Here is a 19,719-nt window from a genome sequence, read left to right on the forward strand (position 1 = left end):
ACAGGCTCTGGACGCGCAGGCTCAGCGGCCAAGGCTTACAGGCCCAGCCGCTCCGCAGCATGTGGGATCTTCCCGGACCAGGGCACGAACCTGTGTCCCCTGCATCGGCAGGCAAACTCTCCACCACTGCGCCACCAGGGAAGCCCCATCCTTGATATTTTAGTACATCTTTACAAACTGTTACCATTGCAGAAAACAGCACAAAAGTACATGGGACATCCCTGTACACTTTTTTTTTTTTGCAATTTCATATGAACCTACAATTATTTTAAAATTTAAAAATAAAAATCATATATGTGTGTGTGTATATGTACATATATGTGGATATACACACATACACATACAGGATGATGGAGAAGCAAATGTGATATGTCCAAATAACACATTGTCACTTGGCAATGAAAAGAGATGAACTCAGGAGTTCCCTGGTGGTCCACTTGTTAGGACTCCACACTTTCCCTGCCGAGGGCCCAGGTTCAGTCCCTGGTTGGGGAACTAAGATCCCACAAGTGGCATGGTGCGGTCAAATAAATAAAATGTTAAAAAAAAAAGAGAGAGAGATGGACCCATGATTTACATTGATATGGCTGGATTTCAAAACTGCTGAGAGAAAGGAGCCTTACCAACAAGAATACATACCAAATAATTCCATTTATATAGAGTTGTAATAAGTAACCTAATCTTTGGTGGAAAAATAAATTCAAACCATTGTTTTCTTTAGGACTGGGGGTGAGGGCTGACTGGGAAGGAGCATGAGAGGACTCCCTAGGTGATGGTAATGTTCTATATAACTCGGTAAATATCCATTTACAATTAGAGGATTTCACTCTATCTATATTTTATATCAAAAGGATGGACTGTTAGGAATTCCCTGGCAGTCCAGTGGTTAAGAGTCTGGGCTTCCGCTACTGGGGGCCTGGGTTCGATCCCTGGTCGGGGAACTAAGATCCTGCAAGCCGCACAGCAAAGCCAAAATAAATAAATAAATAAACTGTAAACAAATATTGAACTCCATGATTAGCATGCTGAATTATTTAAGGGAAGTGTACAGATGTGTGTAATTTACTTTGAATGTATAAAAAAATAAGATGGATTTATGGGTGGATAGAGGATCATATCCAGGTGCTAAGTTTACAGCTAGCTGTCCCTTATGAAATTTATTCTATTTTGCTGTTTATTTGAAACCTTCACAATAAAATAGGGGAAAAAATCAATTGCAGATGGATTGCATATGGATTACAGAGGGATTTATCTTTAAATGGAAAAAACACTCAATGGATATAATTCATATGAACAAAACCTCTTTGAATTTCTTAATTACATTTAAGGGTTTAAAAAGTGTTCTGAGATCAAAAGTTTTGAGAACTTCTAGCCTAGAAAAATATTTGCTTATATGCATTATAATACGTAGACAAAAACATGTATAGTATCATTGTTGTACCTGTCCCAAACTGGAAGCAACCCAAAGGCTCAGCAGCGGGAGAATGGCTAGATAATTTATGACAATAGAATTCTTAACAGCAGTGAAAATGAGTAAGACAGAGAACATGCAGTGACGTGGATGAGTCTTACAGAGATTTATTGTGTAAAAGAAATTAGACCAAACAGATTCCATAAGATATGATTGCATTTATACAAAGGTATAATACAGGAAATTTTCGACTATATGTCGAAGAATTATACACTACAGGGAACACTATCAGGAAAAACCATTAAATGATGTCCTAAAAAATAGAGGATTGGGGCCTCTCTTGTGTCTCTGGAAGCCACTTAAGAGGCAGATAGGGTTGAGGGACATCCCCTCCCGCCACTCTGAGAAAATAGAAGAGTTTACAGGAAGTATTTCAATCCAAAAGCTGCCATTGTGTGAGGGATCCTTTTTGAGAAAATAATTAAAGGTCTGGCTGAAGCAACTTGATGAAGAATCAAGTTTGTTGGTCTACCTTTATGCCCAGTGAAAAGCATGTTGTATATTATGGACAACTGTGCAAATCTGAATCTTTCGCAGGGGAGAAAGACTTCATGCATTTTACTGTTGTCCATTCCATACGTAACTAAACGTAAATTTAAGTTCATTAGTTTTAAATATTATTTGTCAGGCTTAATCGAATTTCCGTTTTGCTTCACAGTCTACAAACTCCCAGGGTCATCGCAGCATGTGTAACAGCAGCGTCTCCTGCAGTGCCTTACCTTACTGAGGATTCTCAAAAAAGTGATTCTGAGAGTTGTGATCCCTATACCATGAGGAAGAGCTTTGATTACACCCTGAAAACCTGGTACTGTGTCTTGGAATCTAACAGGATAAAAAAGAGCAAACTATAGGGCACCTCACTAATCTCCAAATACCAGGTAAGTTTTGTGTGATTTTCCAAATTGACAGGAATTACATCTGAGAGGGTTTTTTTAAAAAAAATTTTTTATTTATTTGGTTGCACCGGGTCTTAATTGTGGCAGGTGGGCTCCTTAGTTGTGGCATGCGCACTCATAGTTGTGGCATGCATGGGGGATCTAGTTCCCTGACCAGGGATTGAAACTGGGCCCCCTGCATTGGGAGTGTGGAGTCGTACCCACTGTGCCACCAGGGAAGTCCCTTTTTTTTTTTTTAATGTGGACCATTTTTAAAGTCTTCACTGAATTTGTTACAATATTGCTTCTGTTTTGGTTTTTTTGGCCCCGAGACATGTTGGATCCTAGCTCCCTGACCAGGAATCTAACCCACAGACCACTCAGGAAGTCCCCATCTGAGAGTTTTTAAGATCTCTTTTGAGCAGATCTTGTTGCTGCTGGAAAATCTAAAATGAACAAGGAAAGGATAAATAGGAGCAAGGAGTGGCAAGGACTGAGTAAGAAGGGGTCTGAGCAAAGTCAGTATTTACTGTTACTTTGAGGTGGTTTCGCCTGGGAGGGGATCCCATCAAGGTAGGGTAGGAATTGTTTCCTCTAGGGGTGCGTCATGTTCCCATGTAAACTGAGATTAAACAGAGCGGGATCAAGCCCTAGACCACAATTTTCATTTTATAGTTATGAATTGGAGTAGAAAGTGACCCAATGTTTGCAGTCTGCAAATGTCATCTGGCAACCTTGGTTTACTAACTGGAAAGCATTTGGGTTGGTTTGACATAAAAAGTACCCACCCCTCTCCCAAACCTAAGTCCTGTGAGATTTGAAGTAATGGGAGAATTAAGGATTCTTCTTTGTCTACTGTGTATTCACAGGCAAAAAGAATATTAGGGATAAACAACCAGGACCTACTGTATAGCACAGGAAACTACATACTCAATATTTTGTAATAACGTATAAGAAAAAGGAATCCCAAAAAGTAGATACATATTAACATGTATGTGTAACTGAATCACTTTGCTACACACCTGAAACTAACACAACACTGTAAATCAACTATTCTTCAATTTTTAAAACAAGAATTTTAGGGAATATATGAATTTCTATTAAAAAAATGGAAAAGGTAAACCCAAAATAGTGTGATCAAGCTTTATAGTGGAAAAATTTGGTGCACAATTGTATACACGTGTGTGTATATACATTCTCAAGAAATGAAATATTTTGCCTCTGCATTCAATCTGATACAATAGGATGTTTTGTTTGAAATACATAGAGGAATTCCAGCCTCACACAGTTAATTGTGAATATCCCATGAAGTCTTTGGAAGACTCCCCTATATATCCGCAGGAGAATAAAACTGAGTAAAGAAACTTAAAAAAAAGAAAAATGAAATGTAATTCCAGTGGTAATATAGAAAAGCCAAAAAAAAAAAAGTGCCATAAAATCCCTGAGTATCTTACGTAAAATAAAATCTTAAATTGAAATACTTTTTTGTAAAATTTTTTGGTGGCGGAGGCCCACACTGCATGGGCATGTGGGATCTTAATTCCCTGACCAGGGATACTATTTCTGTTTTTTTTAATTTCTTTATTTAGGCTGCGTTGGGTCTTCGTTGCTGTGTGTAGGCTTTCTCTAGGGGCGGGGGGGGGGGTGCTATTCTTTGTTGCGGTGCGCGGACTTCTCATTACAGTGGCTTCTCTTTTTGCGGAGCATGGGCTCTAGGCACATGGGCTTCAGTAGTTGTGGCTTACAGGCTCTAGAGCGCAGTCTCAGTAGTTGTGGCACACAGGCTTAGTTGCTCCGTGGCATGTGGGATCTTCCCAGAACAGGGCTCAAACCTGTGTCCCCTGCAGTGGCAAGCAGATTCTTATCCACTGTGCCACCAGGGAAGTTTTATACTATTTCTAAATATCCTCAGTCATTCCTGAAGGACGTGGTAAAACTATGTTCACGGTCTTTGTGTAACTATTTACCTATAGGTCCCGATTTGGCTAAATCTAATAGGGCAGTTTCTGTTTTTTGTTGTTGTTGTTTTAAATTCAATTTTTAATACATTACCTTAATCAGAACTGCCTCAGGGGCTTCCCTAGTGGCGCAGTGGTTGAGAATCTGCCTGCCAATGCAGGGGACATGGGTTCGAGCCCTGGTCTGGAAAGATCCCACATGCTGCGAGCAACTAGGCCCATGAGCCACAGCTACTGAGCCTGTGCGTCTGGAGCCTGTGCTCCACGATAGTGAGAGGCCCATGCACCGTGATGAAGAGTGGCTCCCGCTTGCCGCAACTAGAGAAAGCCCTAGCATAGAAACGAAGACCCAACACAGCCAAAAATTAATTAATTAAAAAGAAAAACAACAAAAAAAACTGTCTCAGAGATGGGACTTCCCTGCCAGTCCAGTGGTTAGGACTGTGCTTCCATTCCGGGGGCATGGGTTCTATCCCTGGTTGAGGAACTAAGATCCCACAAACTGAGCGGTGCTACCTCAGAGAACTGGCACTTGGTAGATATTTGCATGTGAATAAAGAAGGAAACAGGTAACTTAGTGCCCTGTAGAGGACATATTACACCCTATGAAGAAAAAAGCAATCTTCACAAAGCGTAACTTAGAGACACGCGTGTCATGGGTGATGAGCACGAAGGAGCTGAGAGTCGGGAAACATAAAGCCACGAACACAGATGTGTTCACCAGCCATTGGGCAGGATTCACACTTACGACTACACAGAAAGTCAAAATGGAGGAAAGAGAAATAAAGTAAAACAAAGAAGCTCACCAAGATCGGGATGGTGCCTGTGGCTCTGGCCTCGTGGGATGGTCTCAGGGAGAGGCTGTTGCTGTGAATGTGTTGGACTTGCTGCTTGTGTCTGTGCAGGACAAGGATCATGGAGCCACTAGCCCAGACCATGAGACACAAAAACACAATGAAAAATATTATCCTTGCCAGCAGTGAGCTTGTAATTTTGTCTGGAGTAGGCTCAGAACAGTATTCATATACTTTTCCCAAACTTACATTTTTGGTGTTGCTTAGGCCATGCACCTTTATAGCAACATGCACATTTACTAGGAGATTCAGGATCCAGCGAGAGGAACAGCAGAAGCCAGTGTACTTTGGGATTCTAATTTTGACCTCCATCCACTTAGAGCTACTGGGACAAAGTTGTTTTGTTTTGTTTTGTTTTTTTGCGGTACTCGGGCCTCTCACTGTTGTGGCCTCTCCCGTTGTGGAGCACAGGCTCTGGACGCACAGGATCAGCGGCCATGGCTCACAGGCCTAGCCGCTCCATGGCATGTGAGATCTTCCTGTACCGGGGCACAAACCCGTGTCCCCTGCATCTGCTGGCGGACTCTCAACCACTGCGCCACCAGGGAAGCCCTGTTTTTTTCCCTGTTTTTTTTTTAATATATCTTTATTGGAATATAATTGCTTCACAATACTGTGTTAGTTTCTGTTGTACAACAAAGTGAATCAGCCATATGTATACATATACCCCCATATCCCCTCCCTCTTGAGCCTCCCTCCAATCCTCCCTATCCCACCCCTCTTGGTCATCACAAAGCACCGAACTGATCTCCCTGTGCTATGCTGCTGCTTCCCACTAGCTATCTGTTTTACATTTGGTAGTGTATATATGTCGATGCTACTCTCACTTTGCCCCAGCTTCCCCCTCCCCTCAGGAAGCCACCAAGGAGGCTGGTAGTGCTGAGGGAAACCCCTCTGGCTACTCTATGAAAATAGAACACAAGTTTATATCCAGTAACGACCAGGAAATATTTCAGTCCAAACACTGTCATTTCCTGAGGGATCCCTTTGGAGAAAAGAACTAAGCAGTTGGCTAGGACGAGTTAGTTGGGGATTTGTTCTGTGGGTCTGAGACTTCATCCAGTGATCAAAGTGAAAGTATAAAAGCAAAGAAGTGAGGAGTTACCCAGGATCCCAACTTTCATCTGAGTGAGGAAGATAATCACCCAGTCTAGGTTAGTAGAAACCATCACATTAGTACCTGAGGGATAATGTTTAATTGTAGTCAGAAGAATCTGAAAAAGAAAAGAAAGACTATATTAAATCTTATTCCCAAAAGTGTTCAATGCTTAACCTGACATTAAAAGCAAACTGAGGGCTTCCCTGGTGGCTCAGTGGTTAAGAATCCGCCTGCCAATGCAGGGGACACGGGTTTGATCTCTGGTCCGGGAAGATCCTTCATGACGTGGAGCAACTAAGCCCGTGCACCATAACTACTAAGCCTGTGCTCTAGAGCCTGCAAGCCACAACTACTGAAATCCACGCACTTAGAGTCTGTGCTCCACAACAAGCAAAGCCATCACAGTGAGAAGCCCACGTATGACAATGAAGAGTAGCCCCTGCTCACTGCAACTAGAGAGAAAGCCTGTGCACAGCAACGAAGACCTGGTGCCGCCAATAAATAAAATTTAAAACAAAAAACCTGAGAATGTCTTTATGAAAGCAAAGGTTTTATTATTATTATTATTGAAGTACTTTATGTAAAACCACAGTTCTGAAAACAATGTAAAAGTAGGGTACCAGCAGACATACTCTGCCATATACACAGACTGTAAAACTTTGCAGCTGTAACAGATTAATCTGGAAATTATCTACACTGCTATGGAGTTATCATCAAAATGTATTTTAATTGCAATAAAAATCAGGGTGCAGGGAACTTCCCTGGTTGTGCAGTGGTCAAGAATCCGCCTGCCAATGCAGGGGACACAGGTTCGATCCCTGGTCCGGGAAGATCCCACATGCTGTGGAGCAGCTAATCCCATGTACCACAATTACTGAGCCTGTGCTCTAGAGCCCATGAGCCACAACTCCTGAGCCCACGTGCCACAACTTCTGAAGCCTGTGTGCCTAGAGCCCGTGCTCTGCAACAAGAGAAGCCACTGCAATGAGAAGCCCATGCACCGCAACGAAGAGTAGCCTCTGCTCTACGCAACTAGAGAAAGCCCATGCACAACGAAGACCCAACGCAGCCAAAATTTAAATAATAAATAAATTTTTTTTTTTTTTTTTTTGTGGTACATGAGCCTCTCACTGCTGTGGCCTCTCCTGTTGCGGAGCACAGGCTCTGGACGCGCAGGCTCAGCGGCTATGTCTCACGGACCCAGCCGCTCCGCGGCACGTGGGATCTTCCCAGACCGGGGCATGAACCCATGTCCCCTGCATCGGCAGGCGGACTCTCAACCACTGCGCCACCAGGGAAGCCCCAATAAATTTTTTTAAATGCTGTGGAAGGGGCTAGGTGGAAGCACAGAAACCATGTAGAAGATTCTGAGTGTGAGATGATGGTGGTTGTGACTTGGAGGGAGCAGGGTGGATGATGAAAAGTAGTCAAACCCTGGTAGCTTTGGAAGGTGAAGGCAACAGGACTCCTATGTGATAGACGTGAGGAGAGAAACAGAGGCTTCGAGGATGAATCTGAGAATTTTTGCCTGGACAACTGGAATATGAGGTGCTCTTGAAATAAATAGGGGAGGTTGAAGTTGGAGTAGGTTTTTATTACTTTTTAAATTTTTTATTATTATTCCTTTTTGCGCACACCACGTGGCTTGCAGGATCATAGTTCCCTGACCAGGGATCAAACCGCTGCCCTTGGCAGTGGAAGTGCAGAGTCTTAACCAGTGGACTGCCAGCGAAGCCCCTGGAGTACGTTTTTAGGGAAATAGAAACTTTGGATACATTTTTGTATGGTACATGTGATGTATATAGAATTAGTACTTTAAGTCTATTGAATTTGTTACAATATGCTTCTGTTTTATGTTTTGGTTTTTTGGCCCTGAGGCATGTGGGATCTTAACTCCCCAACCAGGGATTGAACTTGCACCCCCTGCATTGGAAGGCCAAGTATTAACCACTGGACTGGCAGGGAAGTCTCAGTACTTTATTTTAACAGGTAAAGAATTATGTTAGGGGGAAAATTAGTGTTGGCTTCCAAAAGTAAATTTTCTATATTAAAAAATAAAGTCAAGGGCTTCCCTGGTGGCGCAGTAGTTGAGAGTCCACCTGCTGATGCAGGGGACATGGGTTCGTGCCCCGGTCTGAGAAGATCCCTCATGCCGTGGAGCAGGTAGGCCCGTGAGCCATCGCCGCTGAGCCTGCACGTCCAGAGCCTGTGCTCTGCAATGGGAGAGGCCACAAGAGTAAGACACTCGCGTACTGCAAAAAAAAAAAACAAACAAATAAAGTCAAGATTTGGAAAAATAAAAGGAGGAGCTTAGTTATGAACCTATTCAGTCTCAGGTAACTGCCAGACATCTAAGGATAATGTCCAGTAGGAATTAGGTACAAATCTGAAATTTGGGAGAAGTAACTTGGCTGAATACATCCATTTGAGAACTGTTAGATGGTATATCAGTTATAAGACAGGGTGAGATCCCACAGAAACAAGAGTTCAGGATAGGAAAACGGAGTATAGAAAAGTCTCTTGAAAAACTGTCACACAAAAGTAAGAGACATGAAAGAAGCAAGGAGCATATTTGGCCAAGGAGTAGGCAGACTATTGTTTACAGAAAAGACAGTATTTACAATGCAGTTTGTAAAACAAAAAAAACAGAGCATCAGTGGTTCATATTAAACGAGATCTGATCAACCACAGGGTCAGATCCAGATTGGTCATTTTCTCCAGGAAGTTCTATCCCTTGTGCTTTTCCCACGTGAAGCTGTTTTGGTACATGCAGGTATTGTATTACCATGTTTTCACAGTAAATTGCATCTTTAATCACCTGAAAGATGATCATTTTTATCCCAAATTATGACAGGGTTTTGAATTTCCTAATATTTTGTTAAGGATGTTTTTCATCTATGTACATGTGGGTGTTGGTCTGCAGTTTGCTATTAACAGTACTGCCTGATTTTGGTATCAAGTTAAAGCTAATCTCACAAAACTAGCTGAGAAGACTTCCATCTTAAAAAAAATAATTTGAGTGGAATTGGAATTATTCCTTCCTTAAATGTCTAGAAGTCATTAGTCATCTTGGCATGAAATCATAGTAGGAAAGTTTTAAACTACCAATTCAATATCTATAATAGAGGGCACTTGAGATTACTCATTTCTTCCTCAGTGAACCTGAGTAGTTGGAGTATTTCAAGAAAATTTTTTCTCAATTTCTGGTTTTTGTAGAGTTGTTGGAAAGTGTTTAAAATATCACATATAGGGACTTCCCTGGTGGCGCAGTGGTTAAGACTCCATGCCCCCAAGGTAGGGGGCCTGGGTTTGATCCCTGGTCAGGGAACTAGATCCCACATGTATGTCGCAACTAAGAGTCTGCATGCTGCAACTAAGGAAGCTGCCTGCCACAACTAAGACCTGGTGCAACAAAATAAATAAATATCACATATAATCCTTTTAATGTCTTTAGTGCCATCCCATCTTTCATTCTTCGTATTGGTAATTTTTTCTTTTTTTCTGATCAATCTACCTAGAGATCTATCAATTCTCTTGATCTGAAGGAGTTTTGGAGTTCACTGATTTTTCTATTACCTATTCTATTAATTTCTGCTCTTTATCCTTTCCTTCCTTTTGCCTACTTTGGTTTTTAAATTTTTTTTTTTTTTTTTAAATCAAAGGGCATGGTTTATGTATTTATTTATCTATGGATGGCTGCATTGGGTCTTCGTTGCTGTGCATGGGCTTTCTCTAATTGGAGTGAGTGGGGTCTACTCTTCATCACAGTCTGCGGGCTTCTCATTGTCCTGGATTCTCTTGTGGAACACGGGCTCTAGGTGCGCAGGCTTCAGTAGTTGTGGCACCTGGACTCAGCAGTTGTGGCTTGCAGGCTCTAGAGCTCAGGCTCAGTAGTTGTGGCGCACGGGCTTAGAGCGCATGAGCCACAACTTGAGCCCACGTGCCACAAACACTGAAGCCCACACACCTAGAGCCAATGCTCCACAACAAGAGAAGCCATCGCAGTAAGAAGACTGCACACTGCAATGAAGAGTAGCCCCCACTCACCTGAACTAGAGAAAGCCCGCACGCAGCAATGAAGACCCAAGGCAGCCAAAAATAAATTAAAAAAAAAAAAAAAGGTCTTTAAAAAAAAAAAATTTGCTGAGAATTTCCCAAATCATCAAGTCTTGGGTCTTTTCTGTTTTTCACGTCTTCCCTATATTTACTTTTCCCTATCACATTTTACTATAATCAGTAAGAAGAAACGAGGCCACAACTTTCAATACTTTTTAGAAATGTCCTCAGCTAAATGTCCATAAAAAGACTTGCACATGAATATTTGCAGCAGCTTTATTTTTATATTTAGAATCTGGGCGGGGGAACTCCAAATATCATTTAAGATATATTGATATGGTGTGGTATATCCATATAGAACATTACTCAGCAATAAAGAGAATGAGCTATAGATGATTCTCAAAATAATCATGTTGCAAGACAGCAGACAGAAGTAAACTTTTAAGGTTCCACTTAAATAAAATTCTAGAAAAGGCAAATTTATCTATACTGAAAGTCAATCAATGGTTGCTTAGGGGTGGTAGGTAAAGTATTAGGAAAGGCACTGAGAAAGGGTGATGGATATATCCAATATCATGACTAGACGATTTCAAATGTGTATACATATATTAAGGCTTACCAAACTGTACAGTGTGGGCAGTATACTGCATGTTGACTACAGTTCTATTCTCAGTCCCAGGATTCCTGCCCATGCAGCATCAGCTGAAGAGCCCAAGGAGGCACAGAAATTGAGGAAAACTACATTCTTTGCTCTGCCACTGACCCTGGTCATAAGAATGAGACAGCCCCAGAGAGCATGACAATCTCCATACATGATCTCATCCAGCGATAGTGACTTGAATGTTTATGGATGTGTTTTTAGCATGGGCACACCCATTCTCGTTTGCAGCAGTCTCTCCAATCCCAATTATTCACACCCAGTGTTTCTGCATCAATTTTGTTTCCTTCCTGGACACAGTAAGTCTTACAGCCAGTGACTCCTGTACCAGATTCTGGCCTTCAGGGCATATGGCACTTGGCAGGTCCTGAGGAACAGCTGCCCCTCAACAGTGCCAGGGAATGTGGCATATATGGTGAAAACAAGACACTGAAGCCATGCTGCTCCCAAACATGTTGTAGGTTGTTACAATACCACCCTTCTCAAGGTGATGTCTGGACCCTCGAATAACTCTGAAATCTAGACAAAATCAGGCCCACAAAGCCCTGAATTCTCACCCAAGCTTTTGTCAGCAATGGAAATTAACACCAAGATTGGACTGAGAACTGTTCTCTGCCAACCTGTTCTATTTGAGGCACACAGTTGGGAGCCCACCACAAACAGTTTACCTCTTCAGTTTGGCAGAGTCTAATGGATTCTAAACCACTCCAGACAACTAAAAAGAACCTCTGAGATTAAAGGTGGCTTAAATAATAAGGTATTTATTACCATACAAACCAGAGCAACATGAGTCAAGTAGTTATCCAGCCTGGGTGACTTGGAGGCTGGAAAAATTCATCACAAGTATCACATGAGACCAACAATGTCCATGAATAAAGTAAACCTTTTCTGCTACCAGAGCACAGCTTAGATCATCTTGGCTAAAGGTGGATCATGTCCATACCTTTTACGGTCATAAGGAAGCAAATGAGGACCACCATTTAATTCAGATTTCTTATAATTTCCTCCAGGGATTGAAGAGAGCATGAAGTTCTGCCTCCCCTAAAAATATTAGGGTAATTAAGCTGGTTGAGTTGAGATGGTTTCAGCCACAGGCACTAACAAATTTGGCAAGGAACCTGAGCAGGTCTGAAAGTGCAACATAGCTTCTGAAAGCTTCCCCTGCACCTGGCATTCATAAAATACTCCACAGTATTAATGTCCAGATATATGTGGTTCGACACGATTGATGTCTCCCTCTCTAAAGGCAGACACAGAGCTCCTCGCCATGCGTTCTGTTGTGTTGGAAGCACTCCTAAAGCCTTCCGGCAGTGTGAACTTTCTGGTGCCTAATGAGATGGGAGCTTAAGCTATACGATTTCCCACATTCATTGCATTCATATGGCCTTTCTCCAGTGTGAACTTTTTGGTGCCGAACAAGGTGGGAGGTTCTGATGAAATCTTTCCCACATTTGCTGCACACAAAAGGCCTTTCACCTGTGTGAACTCTCTGGTGTGCAATAAAGTCAGAGCTTCGACTAAAAAATTTCCCACATTCAGTGCACTCAAAAGGCCTTGCCTCAGTATGAATTCTCTGGTGTTTAATAAGGGTATATTTGTGGCCAAACGATTTCCCACATTCACTGCAAACATAAGGATTTTCTCCACTGTGGATACTCTCATGCTGAACAAGTGTGGATTTGTGTCTAAAGACTTTCCCACAATTGTGGCACTTATAAGGCCTTGCTCCATTGTGAACTCTCTGGTGTACAATTAGGTTGGAGTGATGGCTGAAGTATTTGCCACATTCGCCACACTTATAAGGCATTTCTCCAGTGTGAATTCTTTTGTGCTGAGTAAGGTTGTCCTTGCGGCTAAAGGCTTTTCCACATTCACTGCACTCATAAGGCCTTTCTCCTGTGTGGATTCTCTGGTGCTGGACAAGTGTGGCTTTGCGGCTGAACGCTTTCCCACATTCATTGCACTCATAAGGCTTTTCTCCAGTATGGATTCTCTGGTGCTGGACAAGTGTATCTTTGCGACTGAAAGCTTTCCCACATTCGCTGCACTTGTAATGCATTTGTCTAATGTGATAGACCTCCCCACTCTCAGTGCTCCTTGTTTTCCTCTTGCTGTGGGTGGCCTTTTGCTGGTGACTGCCCAAACTGGTCTGGAAGTTCTTCTGCTCCTCCTCACATGCAAAGGGCTTCTCTGACAGGTGAGGTTCTTCACAGGCCCTACAGTTCTTCACAAATGAGGTCTTGCCTTTGTCTCCTCTTAAGACTTTCTCTACATTGTACAGCTTCTGGTGCTGGTCAAAGTTTACACTGAACCAGAATTGTTTCCCACATGCCCCACACGTGTAAGGTTTCAGTCCATGGTGTGTTTCTTGGTGTTCATCCAGGTGCAAAATATCTTTCAAGATTGGGCCACATAAGTCACAAGGGTGAGCCATCTGGGTTGATGAATCTGCCTTGAAAGTATGAACGTGTGACACTGCTACAGAAACACTCTGCTCAGAAGGTGCCTCTTCATTCTCCACTCCATGCCAACAACCTGAAAGCAGAAAAATGCTGCTGAACAGCATGCTGTCTTCAGTGGGAGTGGGCAATCCCATCACAAATGTGTATCTAGCATCTAGCATACCCAGGATTGAGTCCATAGGGTTGCTGGCAGGACAGCAGCTTTGGGATTAGGTTAAAGAAAGAGCTGCTGTGCGGTACTGGACTCTGGGTCACAGAATGGGGAAGGCCTTACAGCAAAGACACAGGATGGGGTGTAGCTGAGAGAGAAGAGGCAGGCAAGATCTCCAACTCACACCTTGCAGATGACTTTTAGAAGGGCCTTGACTATTGGTGACAGGTGAGTACTATCCAGAAATGTTATGTCCAGGCCCAGAAAATGTGATTTAAAATGAGTAACTGGTATTCAAAAACTATTTAAGTACATGCTTATGTTTTATGACACATTAACATTGTCCAACAGATGACAGCACCACAGAGGGAGCAGTAGAGAGCACTGATGAGTGGGGTGGGCAGGCCTGGGTCACAGATCAGAATAGAAGTGAAAAGTATGTAAAGAGTCCAGAATGCGGAGGAAAAGAGAAATAAGGTATGGCCTATAGCCTGGGCACCAAACAGCAGTGGGCATAGGACAGGTTTCTGTTGCTATTTGAACCCATCCTTGAAGTTATATCCTGCCCAGACTCCCACTCACCAGGGCCTGTCCATGTCTCTTTTGCTGTGGCTAGTCAGGACCTCTCAATCAGGCACTCATCTTTCCCCTGCTACAGTTCAGCAACCACAGAGGATCTAGAAGATACAAGTCACACAGGAAAGACAGGGCAAGCGAAGAGGAAAGCAATGGCCCAGGGTAGCCCACCCAGGAGAGATTAAATACAAATTGAAAACCTTAAAGGAAAAATCTATGGGCCCCACAATCAGTGACCATAACTGTAATTCATGATAGAGACAGGCCCAAGGGAATGTCAATTAAAGAAAGGGGACATAATCTGGAGCAAAAAGGCATCATGAATGTAGACAGAGCCATCCACCCAGGAAGAATCCAGGCAGGGTAGTATCCACTGGGCTGACCATAAGACTCTTGACCTTCAAATCCTTCCTGGTAATTTTGGGGCAACAGAAGTCAGAAAGCATAGGGAGCATACCCAGCCAAGACCTGGCACCCAGAGGATGTATGTGAGGGAGTGCTCACGGTCCAGCTATAGGAAGGAAATCACAACTTCTAGGGGAAAAACAGGAAGAGCAGAACATAGCCCAGAAAACTGGGATATGCAGGGCCTTACCCAGGAAAACCATAAGAGCAAAGCATAGAAGGCACTGCATTGTGATATGAGAGTCTCTGAGCTTTATCAAGAGGTCCCCATTGCTCCCAGGAAAAATACACAAACACACCCTCAAAAGTCACATGATCCTACATGAACAGCACAAGAGCACAAGGGTAGCCTCTCTCCCCAGGATTCCCAGTGTATCCACCACAATTTCACATTCCTCCCCAGCTCCCCAACGCAAAACAATACAGCAGGCCCTGGTGTAATTGATGCCTCCTCTTTCCTCATTTTCCATTAATCATTTCACCCAGCCTAGAACAAAAAGCAAGTGGACAGATAGACACCCTGTATAGTCTGGGCCTGGCAGGCAGGAACCAACCCTTCTCCAGCCAGCTAGATCCCATGGGATCCAGAGATTATGCCTCTCATACACAAATTTGACCTCCACGTTCCCCTTAAATCCCTCAGTACCTGAGCCCCCAGGCCATGAATTCAGATTCCATCTCCATGGACACATCACTCTTTAGACCACACCTCCCTCGTTATCTAAGGAGGCTCCCAAAGTAGGTACCTCCCAGATGTAAACCTGCACGTGGCATCCAGAGAATGCTTGGTTAATGCATCCAGGGTTACATCCATCGCCAGTTAACAGCCTCCACTGCCATAGGTATTTCCAAACTCAGCTTTTAATTTCTTCCTTCCTTGATTAAACTTCAGCAATTCAGAAGCACATGCAGATTATGAGATAAAGCCAGACCTTTTCCACCTTGCTACTGAATGCTGGGGATGCTATACCCTCATCAGTCACAGGCTTAACACTTACCACTAAACTCTCATTCAAAGCCCATACCCACTGGCCTTCTACCCCAAGCATAGTGACTCTGCAGCTGACCCAATTTAGCTCTGAACTAACCTACCAGCTCAACTAAAACTCCCCAGTCCCCACCAAAGGTCACCACAAAAACCTGAAAAGCACACGGAGAGGGGAAGAAGGACCAGCTTTGGTCTTTCATGTCATCTCTATTACTGCTTTACCTCAGAATTCATCTCATGTCTACTTTCTCCCTTTCATCAACTGCTAGATCCTATTTTCCCTGCTCACTGTGGACACTAACCTCCCTTTTCTTGCCTCTAAGGTAACTCTTACTTCTACTCCACTGTGCCCACTTCCTTTCCAGACCCCCAAAGGCACTGCCACCATGACATAAAGGTTCTCTCTCTCTAAATCTGATACACAGCTCTACCCTAATCACATACTGGCTGTCACCTTGTGGATGTCTCCAACTTGAATCCCTCCTCTGAACTCCATACCCATGTGTCCAGCTGTCCACTTGATATGTCAACTCAGATGCCTTTGGACCACTGCAGATTCAACATGATCAAAACCTAACTCTGGATATTACCTCTGAAAGTTACTCTCACCACCAACTTTGTCTTCTCAGGCAAAAAACAGTGGGGTCATCTCTGACTTTCCGATCTTTCTCTCACACTCCACATCAGAAAATCTGGTTGGTCCTACTTTAAAAATAAAAACAAAAATAAATAAATAAATAAATAAATAAATAAAAACAAACAAACCCCACCAGAATCCAAGCACTTGTCTCTTACCCCTGTAGTCACCACTCTGGCCCAGCCATCATCAGCAGTCCTCTTTACTACCCCCATAGTCTTTTCTTCACTGTGCAGCCAGAGAAACCCTGACCAGAATAAGATCACTCCCTTCTCTGGTCCAAACTTTCCATGGGTCCCACCACTTTCAGAACAGAAGCCCAGCTCCACAGGCTGCCATTTCAGAGCTGAAACCTGTCCCCTACTCTCTGATCACTAGACATAATGGAGAACTAAAGTTCCCCGAAAATGACCAGTTCAGTCTCAAGTGATGTATTTGCATATGATGGTTCCCATGGGCACTGTTCCATACTTCTTCCCATTACTTGCTGAAAATGGAAACCCTTCCATATAATTCCAGAATAGTTTGCAGGGCACAAGGCCTCTGGTGACACCAGGATCCCCAAACCCAATGGCAGGCAGAAGGGTAGGCCAAGATTCCCAAGACACCATTATCTGCCATAATGCGTTGCCAAGATCATGGTTGACTGAGGACCTGTACACTTTGCACTCACCTATGCAGGGATCTTAATCACTTCTGCCACCACAGCAATCTGGCAGGAAGAGGGAGCTGGGAGTGGCAGGTTACCACAGTGCGATCTCAAAGACAACTGTTCCTCTCACCCCTACCTTGCCCTTTGGTGAGGATGATTTCAGATTGTCTAACTTAAGATACTCAGACCTTAGTGCTGCCTCCTACCAGCTATGTAACCATGATCCAAGATTTCTCTGTGTTCTCACGTACAAAGCAGGGATAATGGTGGTATCCACCTAATAGGGCTGTCTGTATCAGACGTGTTAGTAGGCGCCAAGTACCTTTGAAATAACTTTTACCATCCACATTCTTAACAGTTTTTGGCTTGAATGAAGTACATAATAGGTTCTTGTAAGTTTTGGGTTTGTTTTTAAGTCTTTAATAAAACTTGATATTTAAGACTTTTCATTGTAATCAAATACTTAGAGACAACTTTTTCAATCATTTAAGCAGTGGTATAAATTTATCATACCTAAATATTTTTAATTTTTAACTGCCTGCTAACGTATACTTGCCAGGTATACACTAGATCCTTTCACCAAACCGGCCTACCTGGTATATATTCCTCTGAAGGTGAGCATGCTGGTGGCCCTTCATTAGAGGTGTTCATCATCTCTCCTCACCTGATAAGTCAGGGAACTGATGTAACAGTGCCCTGGATTGGGGTGGGGCTGCTCCACTAGCCTGGCTGACTTTTCCTCGGCTCCACAGAGGGGCATGCTGAGTCCACAGAGTGACAAATTTATAGCACCTTACACCTTGCTCTCCATCTCAGGTCAGGTTCCTAATACGCTACAGCCCTCTCTCTCCTGCTGACACCACCCATAACCCTTTCATATTCCAGGACCTCTCCTTTCTGGAGGAAATCTCAGGGACGTCCACCCCTTTTCCCTGTACTTATTCACCTCAGGGACCACATAAAATAACAACCTTAACATTCTCCCCCTAAATCTCATCTCCAGGCTTTGATAAGACCTCACTCCTCAGAGGTCTCCAGCCCAGCTTGTTATGCAGAACTCCAGACCAGCATATCCAAATGCTTATGTAACGCCAATACTGTGAAACACTATGGATTTACCATGTCCTAAGTTCAACTCCTGTTCCCCCTGAAAGGTGCTTCCCTCGTCCAACTTACCCATTTCCATTCTTTCAGATGTTCAGGGAAAAACAAAACAAAACTTGGGTGGTCCTTCACATCCCTTTTTCACTCACAGCCGTATCTAACACACCAGAAAATTCTGTTGGTTCTATCTTTAAAATCTCTCCAGAATTTAATGATTTATCCAGTCCCAATCCCTCCCCTGCCACTGTTCTGGTACAGTCACCAACACAACGTTCCTGGAGTTTGTGGCCTCCTCACCGGTCTCCCTGCCTCCATCCTCATCATCTCCACCCCACCCTAGTTTGTTTTCCCCTGAGCTTTGGGAATACTTTTAAAAATCCCTGATCACGTCATGTTCCTCCACGGCTCCCAACGTCCTCCTAATGAAAGCACTCACCTCACCGTGACGTTCCAAGCATTACTACTCACACTCTCTGCTTCCTTAAGATGTGAACACCCCAGTTTCCCGAAAGTTCCCGACTCAGTGACAACCCCAAATCTTTGCTTCCGCTAGTGGCTCAGCGGGGTACCACTCTTAAACGTCTCACCACACTGGCTATTAGAAATGGCGGCTTGGGCTTCCCAGGTGGCGCAGTGGTTAAGAGTCCGCCTGCCGATACAAGGGACACGGGTTCGTGCCCCGGTCCGGGAAGATCCCACATGCCGCGGAGCGGCTAGGCCTGTGAACCATGGCCGCTGAGCCTGCGCGTCCGAAGCCTGTGCTCCGCAACAGGAGAGGCCACAAGAGTGAGAGGCCCACGTACCGCAAAAAAAAAAAAAAAAAGAAATGGCGGCTCCATCCGCATACGCCCTGGAGTCTGGACCAAAAGAGCCTCAATAGTGACCACTCGGGGTCCTACGATTCGAAGGTGGGGGGAGGGACGCGTCAAGATCCGGGGAACGCAGCACCCACCTAAGCCAGTCCGTCCCCAAGGCCGCCGCCATCACAGTCTGGACCACACAGATTCGGGAGGGATCCCAGGTCGGAAACCGGGCATAGCCGTCGCTCGGCCAGGCGGCGGAATTCTCGCGAGCGCTGCCACCACCGAGCCACTCTGCATCGAGGACAGGGTAGCCTCTCGCGCCTTCTCACTTTCCGTCACCTCTGACTCGACCCACAGCTCCCGATGTTATGCTCTGATGGGTAGACCAAGAGCCAACAAAATGTCCGCCGCGAAGATACCGGAAGTCCCTCCCAGAAGACTTCCGCACGTACGGAAATACCACAGTGCCGCCGCTGCGCGGCGCACGGGCTTCTGGGTAATGTAGTTCCCGCTGAGCCATCGGCCGCAGCGACTCGTTGACGCCCTCGCGTGGAACCACAAGGGACGCTGGGGCCTCGCGGCTCCGAGGACCGGGCGGAGCTTCACTCTTCTTAAGAAGCCATCGCCCAGTTTCCGTGTAGTGTACACTGCAAGGATCGAAGAAATGTTTAGAAATGTTCTCTCAGATACTCCCCAAAGCTACAAAACCTAATGGACACACCACATCAAATGTCACTTTGAGTCCACTCATATTTCCTTGTTTTTAAAATACTTACAGATGGAAGAGAGAAGCAAAGATGCAAATATGAAAAAATAAGTAAATTATACGATATGCTGTATGATGATAGGTGCCTTTGGGGAAAAAAGCTGGATTTCGGGGAAGAGCAGGGAATGAGACGGTGTAATATTAAATAGAGTAGTAATGAGAAACCTCATGGATACTTCAGGCAAGACTTGAAAAATGATTAAT

At 44.0% G+C, this 19,719-nt stretch overlaps 1 protein-coding gene and 1 long non-coding RNA gene across 9 annotated transcripts; one reads left to right on the plus strand and one right to left on the minus strand.

The window, feature by feature from the left end:
* The first annotated feature begins 950 nt into the window (after nucleotides 1–950).
* On the plus strand, nucleotides 951–13,019 carry LOC116743544. The gene is made up of 2 exons (XR_004346809.1): nucleotides 951–2,349; nucleotides 10,987–13,019. It is a non-coding gene; the product is annotated as an uncharacterized LOC116743544 (long non-coding RNA).
* On the minus strand, nucleotides 11,713–19,180 carry ZNF134 (zinc finger protein 134). 8 transcript variants are annotated; one of them, XM_032612071.1, is made up of 4 exons: nucleotides 18,899–19,166; nucleotides 16,144–16,255; nucleotides 14,167–14,261; nucleotides 11,713–13,506 (listed from the first exon to the last, which is right to left on the minus strand). In XM_032612071.1, the coding sequence occupies exon 4, from the start codon at nucleotides 13,403–13,405 to the stop codon at nucleotides 12,266–12,268; it is 1,140 nt and encodes a 379-aa protein (XP_032467962.1). In that variant the 5' UTR covers nucleotides 13,406–13,506; nucleotides 14,167–14,261; nucleotides 16,144–16,255; nucleotides 18,899–19,166; the 3' UTR covers nucleotides 11,713–12,265. The 8 variants fall into 8 exon arrangements, with proteins under 8 accessions (XP_032467962.1, XP_032467963.1, XP_032467967.1 ...); XM_032612072.1 differs by having other exon boundaries at nucleotides 16,144–16,258; XM_032612076.1 differs by lacking the exon at nucleotides 14,167–14,261 and having other exon boundaries at nucleotides 16,144–16,258; nucleotides 18,899–19,180.
* Nucleotides 19,181–19,719: the final 539 nt, after the last annotated feature.

Source organism: Phocoena sinus, chromosome 19, assembly GCF_008692025.1.
Source record: "Phocoena sinus isolate mPhoSin1 chromosome 19, mPhoSin1.pri, whole genome shotgun sequence".
Lineage (NCBI taxonomy): Eukaryota > Metazoa > Chordata > Mammalia > Artiodactyla > Phocoenidae > Phocoena > Phocoena sinus.